Source organism: Leucoraja erinacea, chromosome 2 (assembly GCF_028641065.1).
Source record: "Leucoraja erinacea ecotype New England chromosome 2, Leri_hhj_1, whole genome shotgun sequence".
NCBI lineage: Eukaryota > Metazoa > Chordata > Chondrichthyes > Rajiformes > Rajidae > Leucoraja > Leucoraja erinaceus.
The window spans coordinates 93,663,566-93,679,105 of record NC_073378.1 but is presented as its reverse complement, the minus strand read 5'-3'; the positions used below and the strand labels follow the sequence as shown (position 1 = coordinate 93,679,105).

Sequence of the window (15,540 nt, the reverse complement as noted above, 5' to 3'; positions counted from 1 at the left end):
AGGTCTACAGACAATTCCTTCGTCTTCATGGCTTGTTTTTTGCTCTGACATGCACTGTCAACTGTGGAACCTCATATAGACAGGTGTGTGCCTTTCCAAATCATATACAATCAATTTAATTTACCACGTAGACTCCTATCAAGTTGTAAAAACATCTCAAGGATAATCAATGGAAACACGATGCACCAAAGCTCAATTTTGAGAGTCACAGCAAAGGGTCTGAATACTTACATAAATGTGATATTTCAGATATTTATTTTTAATTATTTTGCAATAATTACTAAACACCTGTTTTCGCTTTTATATTATGAGGTATTGTGCGTAGATTGATGATTAAAAAAAAATGACTGTTACCAGGCTGTAATGTGACAAAATGTGGAAAAAGTGAAGGGGTCTGAATACTTTCTCAATGCACGGTAGGTCCCAATAGCAGCATGAATTGGAGGACCAAATGCATGAGGAGATTTCAGATATATGTAAGAATGATAGTAGGTGATTTTTAACTTCCAGAATATTGACTGGGATTGCCATAATGTGGGATTGTTGTTTTCAGAAAGTCTTCTTGTGTAGTATGTAGGTGGCCCCACTCAAGTGGAAGCAGCACACTGCCTCCTTAGGCAGAGCAAGTGACCGAAGTTGGGGGTATGAGACGTTGGCAAAGATTGGGAACAGCGATCATATTAAGTTAAGGAAAAAGATAGAACTGGTCGAAAAGTCAAAGTCCTAAATTGGGACAGGGCTAGTTTTGATGGCATACGAAATGAACTTCCAAGGGCTGATTGAAACTATTTTGCACGTATGACAAATGGGAGGCTTTCAAAAGTGAGATGGGAAGAGTTTAGTGCCAACACGTTCTTGTTAGAATGGGGCAAGGCTAGCAAGATTAGGAAATCCTGGTTGTCAGGATAAAGTTTGCACATGTCGTGTGTCGGCAACTGGGATCAAGCGGATCTCTTGAAGTGCATAAGGGATGTGGTAGTATGTGCATTGAAGAGGGAAATCGGGAGGGCAAAAAGAGAACATGAGATAGCTTTAGAAGAAAAAGATAAAGGAAAGTTCTATTAATTTCTATAAATATACTAAGAGCAAAAGAATAATTAGTAAGCAAATAAACCTCCTTAAGGATTATTGTGATTGAATCTGTGTGGAGCCACATGAGATGGGCAAGGTTTAAATTCATATTTCTTGTTTGTATTTGTCATGGAGAAGGTTATAAAAGGTTGGTAATTCACGGAAGAGAATAGTGATATCTTGGAAAATATCTGCATTACAAAAGATAGTTGCTGGTGGTGATAGATGCAGGTAAAGATGGATAAATCCTTGAGGCCTGACTAAGTGTGAACCAGTGGTATGCCAAGGAAGAAATTGCTAGGGCTTTGGCAGAGATATTTATATCATCTTTTGCCATAAGTGCGGTACAGGAAGACCGGGGGATGGCCATTTTAAAGACTAGTGCTATTAATTATGAAGTGCTGCAAGGACAAGCCAGAGAATTACAGGCCAGTGAACCTAACTTAAATGGTGGGAAGGTTACTGGATGGGATTCTGAGGGGCAGGATCTAACTGCATTAGGAAAGGCAAGGACTGGTAGGAAATCGTCAACATTGCTTTTTGCATGAGAAATTATGTTTCAGAAATATGGATTGTTTGAAGAGGCGACGAAGAGTATTGACGAGGGCACAGCAAAGACACTGTTTACGTGTCCTTTGGCAAGGACTTTGACAAGGTATTGCAGTGACTAGTGGGGTACCGCAAGGCTCAGTGCTGGGACCCCAGCTATTTACAATAAATATTAATGATCTGGATGAGGGAATCGAATGCAACATCTCCAAGTTTGCAGATGACACAAAGCTGGGGGGCAGTGTTAGCTGTGAGGAGGATACTAGGAGGCTGCAAGGTGTCTTGGATAGGTTGGGTGAGTGGGCAAAGGCATGGCAGATGCAGTATAATGTGGATAAATGTGAGGTTATCCACTTTGGTGGCAAAAACAGGAAAGTAGACTATTATCTGAATGGTGGCCGATTAGGAAAAGGGGAGATGCAACGAGACCTGGGTGTCATGGTGCACCAGTCATTGAAAGTAGGAATGCAGGTGCAGCAGGCAGTGAGGAAAGCAAATGGTATGTTAGCATTCATAGCAAAAGGATTTGAGTATAAGAGCAGGGAGGTTCTACTGCAGTTGTACAGGGTCTTGGTGAGACCACACCTGGAGTATTGCGTACAGTTTTGGTCTCCTAATCTGAGGAAAGACATTCCTGCCATAGAGGGAGTACAGAGAAGGTTCACCAGACTGATTCCTGGGATGGCAGGGCTTTCATATATGAGGAAAGACTGGATAGACTCGGCTTGTACACGTTGGAATTCAGAAGTCTGAGGGGGGGATCTTATAGAAACTTACAAAATTCTTAAGGGTTGGACAGGCTAGATGCAGGAAGATTATTCCCGATGTTGGGGAAGTCCAGAACTAGGGGTCACAGTTTAAGGATAAGAGGGAAGACTTTTAGGACTGAGATGAGGAAATCATTTTTTACACAGAGAGTGGTGAATCTGTGGAATTTTCTGCCACAGAAGGTAGTTGAGGCCAGTTCATTGGCTATATTTAAGAGGGAGTTAGATGTGGCCCTTGTGGCTAAAGGGATCAGGGGGTATGGAGAGAAGGCAGGGATGGGATACTAAGTTGGATGATCAGCCATGATCATATCAAATGGTGGTGCAGGCTTGAAGGGCCGAATGGCCTACTCCTGCACCTATTTTCTATGTTTCTATTAGTTTATACAAGTAAGTCAATACCAATTGGCTAGCTCATTCTGGGTACAAAATAGACATGTGGTAAGAGTCAGGGTATTAATGTAGTGTTGTTTTTCAGAATGAAACCCTGGATTTAATGGTGTGCTGCAGGGACTGGTACTGGGTCCCATGTTGTTTGGCACCTATTGGTAGCGAGAAGGAAGTGTTGTTACCACTTCATACTTACTGATGTCTATTGATGAAGAAGTTGAGGATCCAGTTTTGTAAGGAGAAGCAAAGACGTAGTTCCCTCATTTTGACAATAATAGTGGATGCTGTGCTGTAGTTGATGAACAACAGCCAGACCCTGTGTGTTCCTGTTCCAAGTGGGCCGGGAGAGCCAGAGCGATCGCATCTGTTGTTGATCTGTTGTGGTGGTAGGCGACTTGTAGTGAGTACAGGCCCTTACTAAGACAGGATTTGATATGCAACATAATCAACCTGTCAAAGCATTTCATTACAACAGACATCAGCACCATTGATCAGTAGTCATTGAGGCATGTCACCTTGCTGTTGGGCATTCAAACATCTACAAGTTGAATTATGCAGTTCCATTGTTAGCTTCATGAAGATTTCATTTTACTATTAAAGTGCTTCAATGACATAACATTTTGTTCGGGAAATATCTTTATGGCAAGTTCAGATAAGTATTCCCATTGTAGTTTAAGTAACCTTTTTATCATTAGATAAATGTTGTTTGCTTTCAATTGGCCTGAAAGTTAACTTACGTACATCCATTACACGTGATGCCTCTGTTGTAGATGGGGATAAATAACATTTAAAACACAATATATTTACTTTAATTGTCCTCTTTCTTTCTCCTCTTAGTTGCATTTTAATTTTTTCTCCTTGGTCTTTTGTGAGAAGATTTAAGAAGATGTTGCCAGGACTTGGGCTGAGTGAAAGGGAGAGATTGGACAGGATAGGACTTCATTTCTTGGAGTGCAAGAGGCGGAGGGGTAATCTTGTAGAGGTGTATACAATCATAAGGATATTAGATTGGGTGAAAGCACAGTCTTTTACCAAGGGTAGGGGAATCAAAAACAGGAGGACGTAGGTTTAAGATGAGAAGGACAATACAAACCTTTACACTATAAGGATGGTGGGCATATGGAACAAGCTGCCAATGCAGATAGTTGAGCCAGATACAATAACAGCATTTAAAAGACACGTGGACAGGTACTGGGATAGGAAAGGTTTAGAGTAGCAATGTTACAAAATTTTGAGATTTAAAAAATCAAGTCTGCAATTTATCCCATCAGATAAAGCATAAAAATAAGATTAATTTGACACCTAATTCACTTTCATATTTTCAGTATTAAAAATGTTATGGCCATTTCCATACCTGAAATTACTCTGAAATCTTGTTCCCTATTGTTTTTCCATTGACTTAACTCAAAAGCTGTGATCGAGGACAGTCGAAAGCCCATAACTTTCTTAAAATTTAGAGAACTGAATGAAATTTTTAGTTATTATAGATTGAAGCATTCTGAAACATATATGAAACAATCTTACTTGGATGACCTGAAATTAAAGCATATGATTGGTTAGTTACCCAATTGTAGCTAATTACAAAATTTAATTACTAGATCTAAACTTCTATCCATTTCTTAAGAAAAGGTTAACATTTTTAAATAGCCAAAGTGTCCAAATAACATTCACACAAAAATTCACAATGTAACATGATTTTTAAATCTCATTGTCATGAATTTATAGGCCAAATGGAAGGAATTTAGTGTTTAATTCCCGTAAATTAATGGCCATTTAAATCATCTTGCGAGTGGGCTTTTGTGGAATGCGATCGATTGGAACGTTGCGGTTGTGGTGAATTTAAACCCCATATTGGCAAGAAAAACACTGCAGTTCGTATGGGGCCTAAATCACCTTTTCGCAACGTAAAATTTGGATTAAAGTAATCCGAAGAAGCAAGTTTATATGTGAAATAAACGGTTTACCCTTATTTGTCTCGTACGGGAGATCCGTCCCATTGTCGGCGTTGACGACGTTAGAAGTCGATTTTTATTTTACTCCAGCAATTAAATTATCCAGCGATGTTTTAAAAAAACTTCATAAAACGGATGTCGGAGCGATTTCTCTGCAGCAGCCTGAGAAAATCGACTCCGACAGGCAGGAGAAACGGCATTTTAATCATGCCCCCCTCTCAAAGGCGCCAAATTCGTGCGCACGGCCAGTGGCAGAACTGCAGCGCCGCTGAAGGTAAGTTTTGTAACATACCTATTTAGAGGGATATGGCCAAACGTGGGCAAATGGGTCAAGCTTAGATGGGGCATCTTCAGCAAGTTGGGCTGAAGGGCCTATTTTCGTGCTGTATGACTCTATGATTGGTTTATGGAAAAAGCAATTCCTGAAGCCCAGGGTGCATTCTTTTCCTTATGGAATTAGCTGCTTTCACTGTCAATAACTTGCCATTGAAAACATTTAAAATAATTTAAACTTGCAGGGGCAAGTTTAATTTATGTCAAATGTGATTAGATGACCTAGCAGAGTACAAATTAGCTAATTTTATTTCTTGTTTCACTGTAGAATTTGTTTTTAAAAATTTTCAGTTGGGTCAATCAACAAAGGTTTGAGTTACATTTTGATCTGAAATATATTTGTGACTTTTGTGTTGTAGACAAAGCTGCAAAGGCAGAGAATGCCAGTGGCAGCTTGCCCAGACTCAGCGCTTAGTTGCATCTGATAGGCAGAAGCATGGTAAATTATTAATGTGTTTTCAGGGCACTGTATGCCAAATGGAGTAATATTTTCTATGGCTTGAGATGACTGCCAGTTTGAGATGTTGATGATGATTCTATAGCAACTAATCTGGTAGTAAAAGTGTAACTTGACAAGGCTCAAAACTTTCCTCATAGTTGGACCCACTCAACAACAAAGAACAGAACCAAATGAAAGTCAGTGTGTGTCAACCTGAGGTGGATTCAATCTTTACATGATTTACTTGTGGCCTTTGTATATTATTCAGAGATCAGACATGTGTAAACATAAATACTTTATCAAAGATTAAATTTGAATAGAAAATCTGGTAAAAGACTTGCCAAACAAAGCACAGTATTTGCTGCAACTTGCCGGAAAACTTTCTTGCTGAGATAGACGCAAAATGCTGGATAACTCAGCGGGTCATGCAGCATCTCTGGAGGAAGGGAACAGGTGACGTTTCGGGTCGGGTCAGATGTCTGAAGAAGAGGTCTGACCCAAAACGTCACCTGTCCCTTTGCTCCAGAGATGCTGCCTGGCCCGCTGAGTTACTCCAGCACTTGATGTGATGTAGCCACTTCAAACAACATGTAATCAATTATCTTTTAATTGAAATCATTTAGTTTTAATTTATATTGAATTTCCTTAACACAAACTAGTTAAATTGTCAAGTGAATGTTTCATGCTGCACTGTGCTTCTGAAGGTCTAACTTGATTCTCTTCAGCTTCATTTTGCCATTAAGTTCATGTATCAAATGCCAGTTCATAAGTGAACGGCAGACTATTGGAGCAGCGGAATTAGCGCGTTAAGTAGGAATTGATCACTTTATTTTGCCCGGAACACAATCTATTAATTGAATAGCACAGCACTCATTTGGAGCATGTAAAATTTACGAGGAAAATTAATATAGTTTGAAATGCCAAGATTCCTTAATTTGGACATCCCCTTTGTGAGAAGTGTTTAGATGGGACACCCATTAATGTTGTGTTATATATTTTGGTTAATATAGAAATAGGCAATCCTGAACCAGCTATTAAATATAGGATTACATTTTGGATACACAGGGTATAACAAAACTCTGTAACGTCTAAAAATGGCTCTTGTAAAAAATATCACCAAATAAGAGACAAAGTTTCGATTTCACACCCAACGTTTGCTCTGCAACCGATTTTATGCAATGAAGTACCTTTAAAATAAGATCTCATTTTTTATATGGCTGACCTAGCAAAATGGTATTTGAAGAGATAAACTGAATATCAGAAAAGCAGCTGAAATAATAGCAGACTGTGGGTATGCCATCCGTTGATTAATCCCCTGCAGAAATCCCTATTTGGCCATTCTTGCATCGTAATTGTATGGTTCATGCCCACCACAGGTTCATGCCCACCATATTTTACACAACAGATCAAAACCAAAAGTCATCTTACTATAGATTAGAAATTTAGACGTTAATTCCTGATTTTTCTCTGAACTGCTGCACTGTAGTATTGTACAAGTGATTGTATACATCCCCACAAAGTTATCCAGGAGGCTGTTCGTGTTCAGAATTTCTCTGTGAAGCTTTGTTGTAGCAAAAGTTGGAATTAATTATGTGTTCAGCAATGATTATAGTTAGTGCAGACTTCAAGCTTTTGGTGATAACACAAGTTGCTAAATTTAGCTTGGCATTGATGCATTTGAAATGAATGGAAACGGCACAAGCAGGTTCACTGGAGTTGGCTGATGAAAAGATTAGTCTCACAGCCAAGGTGCTGAAACTCCTATTTTAACATTTCCATTCCAGAGAATGTTAGCAGCCTTTTCACTTCATTCCTGAATTTTGCAGCTATTATTTTCAAATATGATTACAAAAGTTAGTTTCAGTAGAATATTACGATTAGATAAGGGTGGTAGACCTGGTCTTTATTGGACATCGGCACAACTTTTGACAAGGTCCCTCATTGGAGGCTGCTCTGGAAAGTTAGATCGGATAAGATCCAGGGAGAGTTAGCTAATTGGATACATAAGTTGGCTTGATGATTTGAAACAAAGGGTGATGGTACAAAGTTGTTTACTGTATTGGCCTGCTTATTTAAGGAAACCTGTAAATAAAAGGGAAACGGTTAATAAGATTTACTAGGGTAATACTTGGAACAGGCGATTATCTTTTGGGGAAAGATTGGACAGGCTGGAGATCAGAAGATAGGGGACTTCATTTAAAAATCTAGAGGATTTTTGGCAGGCTGATGTTTCCTCTCATGGTAAAGTATTGAATTTGGGGTCACATTTAAAAAAGATACGGATTCTAGAGGCTGACAATGTAACTTTGGATATTGCGTGCATGGTATGTAGTCTTTTCATTGGTCACTCCTGTAATCTTTTCTAAGGAGTGCATTAATTGCTTGGTATTCACTATAATTGCATGAATTGTAGACATTTAAAAAAATCTATTTCTGGCATTTAAACCAGATGCCTGCATCTTTTGAACAATACAGCGTGGAAACGGCCCAACTTGCACATGCCGAGCAACATGCCCAAGCTACACTAGTCCCACCTACCTAAGTTTGGGCATATCCCTCTAAACCTATCCTAAGCATGTACCTGTCTAAATGTTTCTTAAATGTTGCATTAGTACCTGCTTCAACTACCTCCTCTGGCAACTCGCTCCATACACCCACCACACTTAGTGTAAAAAATAGGTACCTCAGGTTCCTATTAAACCTTTCCACCCTCACCCTAAACCTATGTCCTCGGGTCCTCAATTCCCCTACCCAGGGATAAAGACTATGTATTTACCCAATCTATTCCTCTCATAATTTTGTAACCCTCTATATGATCACCCCTCATCCTCCTGGGCTCCAAGGAAAAAAAATCCTAGCCTGCTCAACCTCCCCTTATAGCTCAGGCACTTGAATCCTGGCAACACCCTAATAAATTTTCTGTGCTCCCTTTGCAACTTTTCAACATCTTTTCTATAACTCGGTGACCAAAACTGAACACAGTACTGTAAATATGGCCTCACTAATGTTGTAAATAACTGTAACATTTGCTCCAAACTTCCATACTCAATACTCCCATGATGACGGACAATGTGCCGAAAGCCTCTCTGATCACACAATCTACCTGTGATGCCACTTTCAAGGAACTATGTACCTGCCCACCTAGATCCCTCTGCTCTCAATACTCTCCAGAGCCCTGCCATTCACTGTGTAGGTCCTGCCTTTGTTAGACTTCTCAAAATGCAACGCCATCACATTTTTCTGTATTAAAATCCATCATTCATTCCTCAGCCCAACTGAGCAAGACCCTGCTGTAATTTTTGACAACCATTTTCACTATCTGCAATACCACCACTTTAGTGTCATCTGCAAACTTGCTAATCATGCCATGTACGTTCTCATCCAAATCATTGATACTGATGTCAAACAGCAATGGGCCCAGCCCCGACCCCTGTCACACCACTAGTCACAGGTCTCCAGTCCAAAAAAGAACCTTCCACCATCACCCTCTGCTTCCTTCCATGAGGCAAATTTTCTATCCATTCTGCTCCCTTCTTGAATCCCTTGTGATTTACTGGGTTCAATAATGACCAACCCCACTCACCCACTCCACGCCCTGAAGGTGATCAAGAGCAGCATCTTCAGTCAGAGACTGATTGCACCAATGTGCAAAACTGAGAGATATAGGAAGTCTTGTATACCAGCTGCTATAAGGTTTTATAATGCACAAAAATAATTTTGCATTTTTTTAGTATTCATTCATTGTATTTTAACTTATTAAGTATGGAAGCTATCTGAGGAAATGTGTGGTGTTATGTCTGTCTTGAAGCTGTTGTGGCACTGTAATTTCCTGTATAGGATTAGTAAAAGATCTAATGTAATCTAATCTAACCTTCCAGAGCAGTCTATCCTGCAGAACCTTGTCAAATTTAAAATCACTCCTTAGGGTGGGCCAGACAGAGATATATTTGTACAAGTAATTATTTATGTCATTATTCTATTTAGTATGTTTGGTACATGGAATATATAACGGATTATTTTCTCTGGAGCAGCTTTCCTCAACCTTTTTACTGGTTGCGGAACACTTGAAGTAATTTTTATGACTCGGAGAACCTCTAAATAAAAATTATTATGTCTTTATTAATCTCTTTCTTTCTCTTTCATAAACTTAAAGTTCATAAGGCAAACATAATATATTTTTCTGATAACTGGTTTAAGCAAAGAATAACTTATGTTTTTCTCAAGTTTATTGACAATGCAAAAAAAACTGAAATCAAACTGCTTGTTCAAAACTGAAGCAAATAAAGGCAAACAGAAAACCTAACCTTGGAGGAGAGGGAGAGAAATAAAACAACACACAAACTTTTCATAAAATATCAAAAACTAACAGAAATAAACTTTTGATGAACTAACAAAAATAAACATCAGGTTTTGTTCATGAAGAAACTGCAGATACTGGAAAACCGAAGGTAGACAAAAATGTCGAAAAAACGCAGCAGGCTCTGGAGAGGGAGGATTGGAAGAGAGAGATGGGAGGAGAGAGAGGGAGGAGAGAGAGGGGGGCTGAGAAGGGGTGGGGTGGAGGGGAAAAGGGGGTTTCGGGCAGGGGAGAGAGAGAAAGAGGGGGGGGGGGAGAGAGAGGGGGGGAGGTGGGGGAGGAGAGGAGTAGGGCCGCCCAGCAGCCCTTGGCCTCAGAGTCAGCCTCAGCTCCTAGGCCTCGCATCCTCGGCGCATCCCCTCTGTACCCCCAGAGCCAGTCGGTTATCTCCGGGTTGTCACAGAAGACCGATTCCTGAACGCTTCAGACCCCAAGTACGGGGAGGGGGGGGGAGGGTGGAGCGGGCGGGCGTGGTCCCGAGTGAGCCTGCGGGCCGCGAGCGAGGCACGGAGCGATGTGAGGATGGTGAAAAGCAGCGGGGGGGGGGGGGCCAGCCGATCGTTTTTTTTTTAAAACAGTCCGTTTTGTGAACAAATTTATTAAAAATCTGGGGAAATAATTGATCAAATTTAGAGAGGAGTCGATTTCCGAAATCATGAGTTAAATCGCTACCGAAATATGTAAAAATCTCCGTGTATTTACGTCTGGTTTTCGAGAAAATACGTTTCAAAGGCAAAATGACACACACACGCACGCCCGCACACACACACACACACACACACATACACAGAGTTTTTTAAAGTATATAGATGTGCCGGGCAAATGATTTTAGTGTTCCAGTGCAAAAGACAATCGTTCTTTGTGGACACTTTAAAAGTGAATTGAAAATGGGATACTAAATATTTTCTTAGTTAATTTATTCAATCTGATTTTATTTCTTGTAGGTGAGAAGAAGTTTTCCTGCCCAGAATGTTCAAAGCGGTTTATGCGAAGTGATCATCTTTCGAAACATGTCAAAACCCATCAGAACAAGAAAGGTGCGGCAGTTGTTCAAACTGTTGGGAATATCTCGCCAGACATGGAGGCATCTGTGGCAGAAGTTCTAGTCTCGCCCAGGATAGTTGCCATAACCACCGCTTCCCAGGATTCCAGTCCAACTATGTCAGCTGTGGCAAATAGCATAGATGAATATTGATTATATAATATGCAGTGGTCCAGATTCCATAACTCTCAACTTACTTCAATTTAGAACCCATATTAAAAACGTAGAAATCACTGTAGGGAAGTTAAAAGGCATTTTTAGTTTGCAAATGTTACCTGTAATGCAGATGAGTCTGTCATTTTAGCTGGACAAAGGAGTCATGTGCAAAGTAGCTGTTTTGTTTCTGTGGTTGAATATTGGGATTGAAATAATGTGCAGCAGCTTGCCTCTGTTTCCCTCAAAATGCTATTTGGATGATCCCTGTTGTAAACAAATTAATTTTTCCTACAATTCAAAAAAACGATGTTCAGTGGCACTACTTTTTAAGGAGTTTAATTGTTCAATCTTAATCTGCAGACTTTTATTAATTGAAAGAGAGCCCTTTTACAAAAAATCCTAGTAGTTTTGCTTTCTGTCATTGTTTTTGGCAAGTTGTACCAGATGGTAATCATGTTGATTATTCTAAAATGTTTCGAATCTCTTAGAGCGGATGATAGTTGAAATTTAGAATTCTACATCCTCTTACCGTTTGCATGCGTGTTTTTTTTAAGTGGATCCAGAAACGTTGATAGGCTGCTGCATTGATTCGAAACACTTAATAATATTATTGATTCGGCCTTGCTGGAAGGAGGTTGATTTTATTCCAGGTTTTATTTACACATGGAATACATCTCCATTGTATTTAACATTTAATTGCAATGATAATTTTCTTACATGTTTGACATCTGCAGCTTTATTTAGTTATTGGAATAACTTTCCAGGATCTGTACTGGAGGATATCCACCAAGGGTAATTTTAGATACAGAAAGACTGGTGCAACTCCTATATGTCTGAAAACAAAATTCTGCTCTTTTTTAGCAAATATTTACTTTACAGTTTTTGCAATTAAACTTATGCATGTAATTTTTGTATTCCTGTCAAGATTTATTTTTCATTCAACTGCAATTGTTTAAGCAGAAGTTTGTTGATTTGTTAAAATATTTTCATGGACCAGATAACTGTTACTAACCTTGTGAGAGGGAGTTTAGTTGTTCAACTTTCATTCATATATTCAGCCTTTTTATATTTGCTTTTGTATTGGTGTTTTTTTTTTTTTTTTTTGCTGCTTGGTTCCAACTTTGATTCATTTAGTATCTGCTTTATACCTATTTAAACTATCTTTGATAAGGCCTACTCCTGGAGATTGGCTAGGCACAGATTTGACCTGGGTCCCAGCACATCTCCTGAAGACTGATTTAGTGCTCATTCCTTTTTGTATAAATATGTTTATACCACCAACTGGCGTGTACTTTGTTGGTCTTAATTTCGTATAGCTGTACGAAAGAATTATGATATGTATAGTTCTATAAATGGTGAGTGTTGCCATTAGTAATACTTGCAATTTTCCAGTGAGTTGGTGTCTGTCGCAAGTGGACATGGCTGTAGAAAATTACAGTTGATTTATTATTTATCACAGGTATTTTTTATTTTCTTCTGCAAGGCCAGGAATGAAGTTCATGTATTTGTAGGTGCAAGTAAACTTGTCTTTTTGGAGAGCAGTGAAATATAAAATTTATCTATATAGATTTGCATCATTATAGTCATTAACTACCTTTATTGTGATTACACAGGTTGTTTCTGGCCTTGCATGGTACTTTTGCTTTAACTTATGTCTGCTTCCATTTGTGGTTATAATCATGCATGTAATGATTAAAAATCAATAATTGCCCATAAAACTAAATTCTAAGTAACTTACAGATGTTTAAGAATTAAAAAGTACACGATTAATGTGTAAAAAAAAAAGTAATGATTAAAAGGAAATATTATTGGTGGTGTTTGGGGAGGGATAGAAATTTTGATTTTGAATATCAGACTTTCTACGACAAGATTATTAACCTGAATATTTTGTTACAATAATTCACTTGTAAATCTTTTTTTAAAATGTGTTTTCCTGGCATCATAAACTTTTAATAATGGATTCTGCCAGTATGGCCTTAAAGGCATGATTTGTTCACATTTTTATAATGCAGATTTGTATAAAAGAGTACATTTTGTGGGGGGAAAAAATGTTTTTTTTTCACCTGCTGCAGGAAACTGAACTTGTCCATTAAAATATCCTTTAAGTTAAGAGCCTTGTGTGTGTTCCTTCAATAATTGATAATTGTTTTATTTGTCCTTGCAGAGTAGGAGAGATTACATTAAATGCTTACTTCCATAACTTCTTGATTTATTTTTTTCCAGTAAACCACAAAGGGCTTGTCGTTTGCTTTCAGTAGGCAAATAAAAATGTCCAAGTGGAAAATAAACTGAACGAACACAAGACCCACAGTGCATATTAAAACAGGGGTGATGATACTAAATGTCGTGCAAATACTGTTTGTTCTTTAGTTCAGATGTTCCAAAACTCTTTTTGTACATATGCTGTTTATTCAGCAATGGATTCATGAAAATCAATGCATGATTTAATTTCCTTCATGGTCAACATGACTTTTTCTTTGACCATAGTTACTTTCTTTGTTCCGACTGTTTAATTTAGCACAGCTCAGTGGGGTGGGATATATTCACTCGCAGGCTCCCATCACTATCCCATGTGGCCAGCGGTTATAAAGCTGCTCAGGCAATAACTTCCCATGATTTATCACTCCTCTTTCCCTCCCGTACCAACAATTAGGACTGAAAGTTCCTTTCATTTGAACCAGTGCTTCTCTATTCCATCGTACTGAACAGGGTTTCCCCAACACAGTGGAATTGTATCAATGCAGTATAATTTATCAAATAATCTGTTCATAGTATTACTTGAATTCACTCTTGTCACTGATATTTGAGAGTGTCTATTTAAACAAAGTTGGGTAGAGTGACTACAGCAGCAACAACTTTTGTCAATCGATGTATTCTAACGGGTAACAAATTGAGTGGAAGGTGGTCCCGGATATTATAATAAATGACAAAATTGGTTGCAGAGAAGCAGGCTATTCGGTCCATCTGGTCTCTCAAACATTCTCCAACTCCATCTATCTTATTTTAGCAACATACAGTGCCCTCCATACTCTTTGGGGTAAAGACCCATCATTTTATTTTTATTATCTTTCCATGCACGATTCGAGACGGGCAACATCACCCCTAGCTCGCCGGCTAACAACAACACCGCCAGCGTGCTGGCCTGCGAGGCTGGAGGGAGGTCCTCCACTGGGGATGTGCACACATTCTCGTTGTCCGAACATGACGTGAGGAGGGCTCTGACACGTGTGAACACGAGGAAAGCTGTAGGCCCAGATGGTATATCTGGGCGAGTACTTAAGTCTTGTGCTACTCAGCTAGTTCCAGTGCTCACTACAATATTCAACCTTCATCCTGGCCAGGTCGTGGTCCCTGCCTGCTTCAAAAGATCCATCATTGTACCTGTACCAAAGAATGCCTCTCCAGCTTGTTTGAATGACTACTGACCGGTGGCCCTCACCTCGGTGGTCATGAAATGCTACAGTTCGCATACCGTCCGAACAGATCCACGGACGATGCGGTCTCCCAGATTCTGCACACCGCTCTCTCTCACCTTGACAGCCAGAAGGGGGGCAATGTGAGGATGCTGTTCCTTGACCAGTACAGCCTTCAATACGATCATCCCCACCAGACTTGCTGAGAAGCTGCTAGAACTGGGGCTTAACACTCCCCTGTGTGCCTGGGTCCTGGACTTTCTCACCGCCAGGCCCCAGGTAGTCAAGGCACATTGAACACCCTCACCCTGAACACAGGATCGCCCCAGGGTTGCGTCCTCAGCCCCCTACTGTACTCCCTGTACACACATGACTGGCCAGATTCAGCTCCAACTCCATAATCAAGTTTGCTGATGACACTGGTGGTGGGCCTGATCTCCGATAACGATGAGAAAGCCTACCGGGAGGAGGTGGCTGATCAGGCACTCTGGTGGCAGGACAACAGCCTCCTCTTGAATGTCATAAAAACTAAGGAGCTGAATGAGGACTTTAGAAGGGCACAACATCCGAGGACATATACGCCACTGGAGATAAATGGGGTTACTGTGGACAGGGTGAGCTGCTTTAAATACCTGGAGTCCTCATCACAAAGGATCTGACATGGACATCACATGCTGCCGCACTGGTGAGTAAGGCAAGGCAGCGCCTTTACCACCTCAGGCAGCTGAGGAAATTCAGAGTCTCTCTGAGGATCCTCCAGTGCTTCTACGCTGGGGCTGTAGAAAGCATCTTGTCCGGCAACATCACAATCTGGTTTGGGAACTGCTCTGCCCAGGACAAGAAGGCTCTGGCAGAGAGTAGTGCATTCGGCCGAACGCACTATGGGAACTACACCCGCCCCCCTGCAGGACCTATACATCAGAAAGTGCAGATCCAGAGTCAGCAACATTATGAGGGACACCTACCACCCCAGCAACAGACTGTTCCAGCTGCTACGGTCAGGCAAATGCCTCAGCCGTCATGCTTTAAAAACAGGAAAAGAAGGGTTTAATCCCACAGGCCATCAGGACT

At 40.1% G+C, this 15,540-nt stretch overlaps 1 protein-coding gene across 2 annotated transcripts in view; it reads left to right on the top strand.

Moving 5' to 3' along the window:
* The window catches only part of sp4 (sp4 transcription factor), a 76,377-nt gene extending 63,211 nt beyond the window's left edge, over nucleotides 1-13,166 (top strand). For both annotated transcript variants that reach the window (XM_055661415.1, XM_055661423.1), the window contains exon 6: nucleotides 10,803-13,166. In XM_055661415.1, the coding sequence (XP_055517390.1) occupies nucleotides 10,803-11,053 (251 nt within the window). In that variant the 3' untranslated portion in view covers nucleotides 11,054-13,166. The remainder of the gene's footprint in view (nucleotides 1-10,802) is intronic.
* The last annotated feature ends 2,374 nt before the right edge of the window (nucleotides 13,167-15,540 follow it).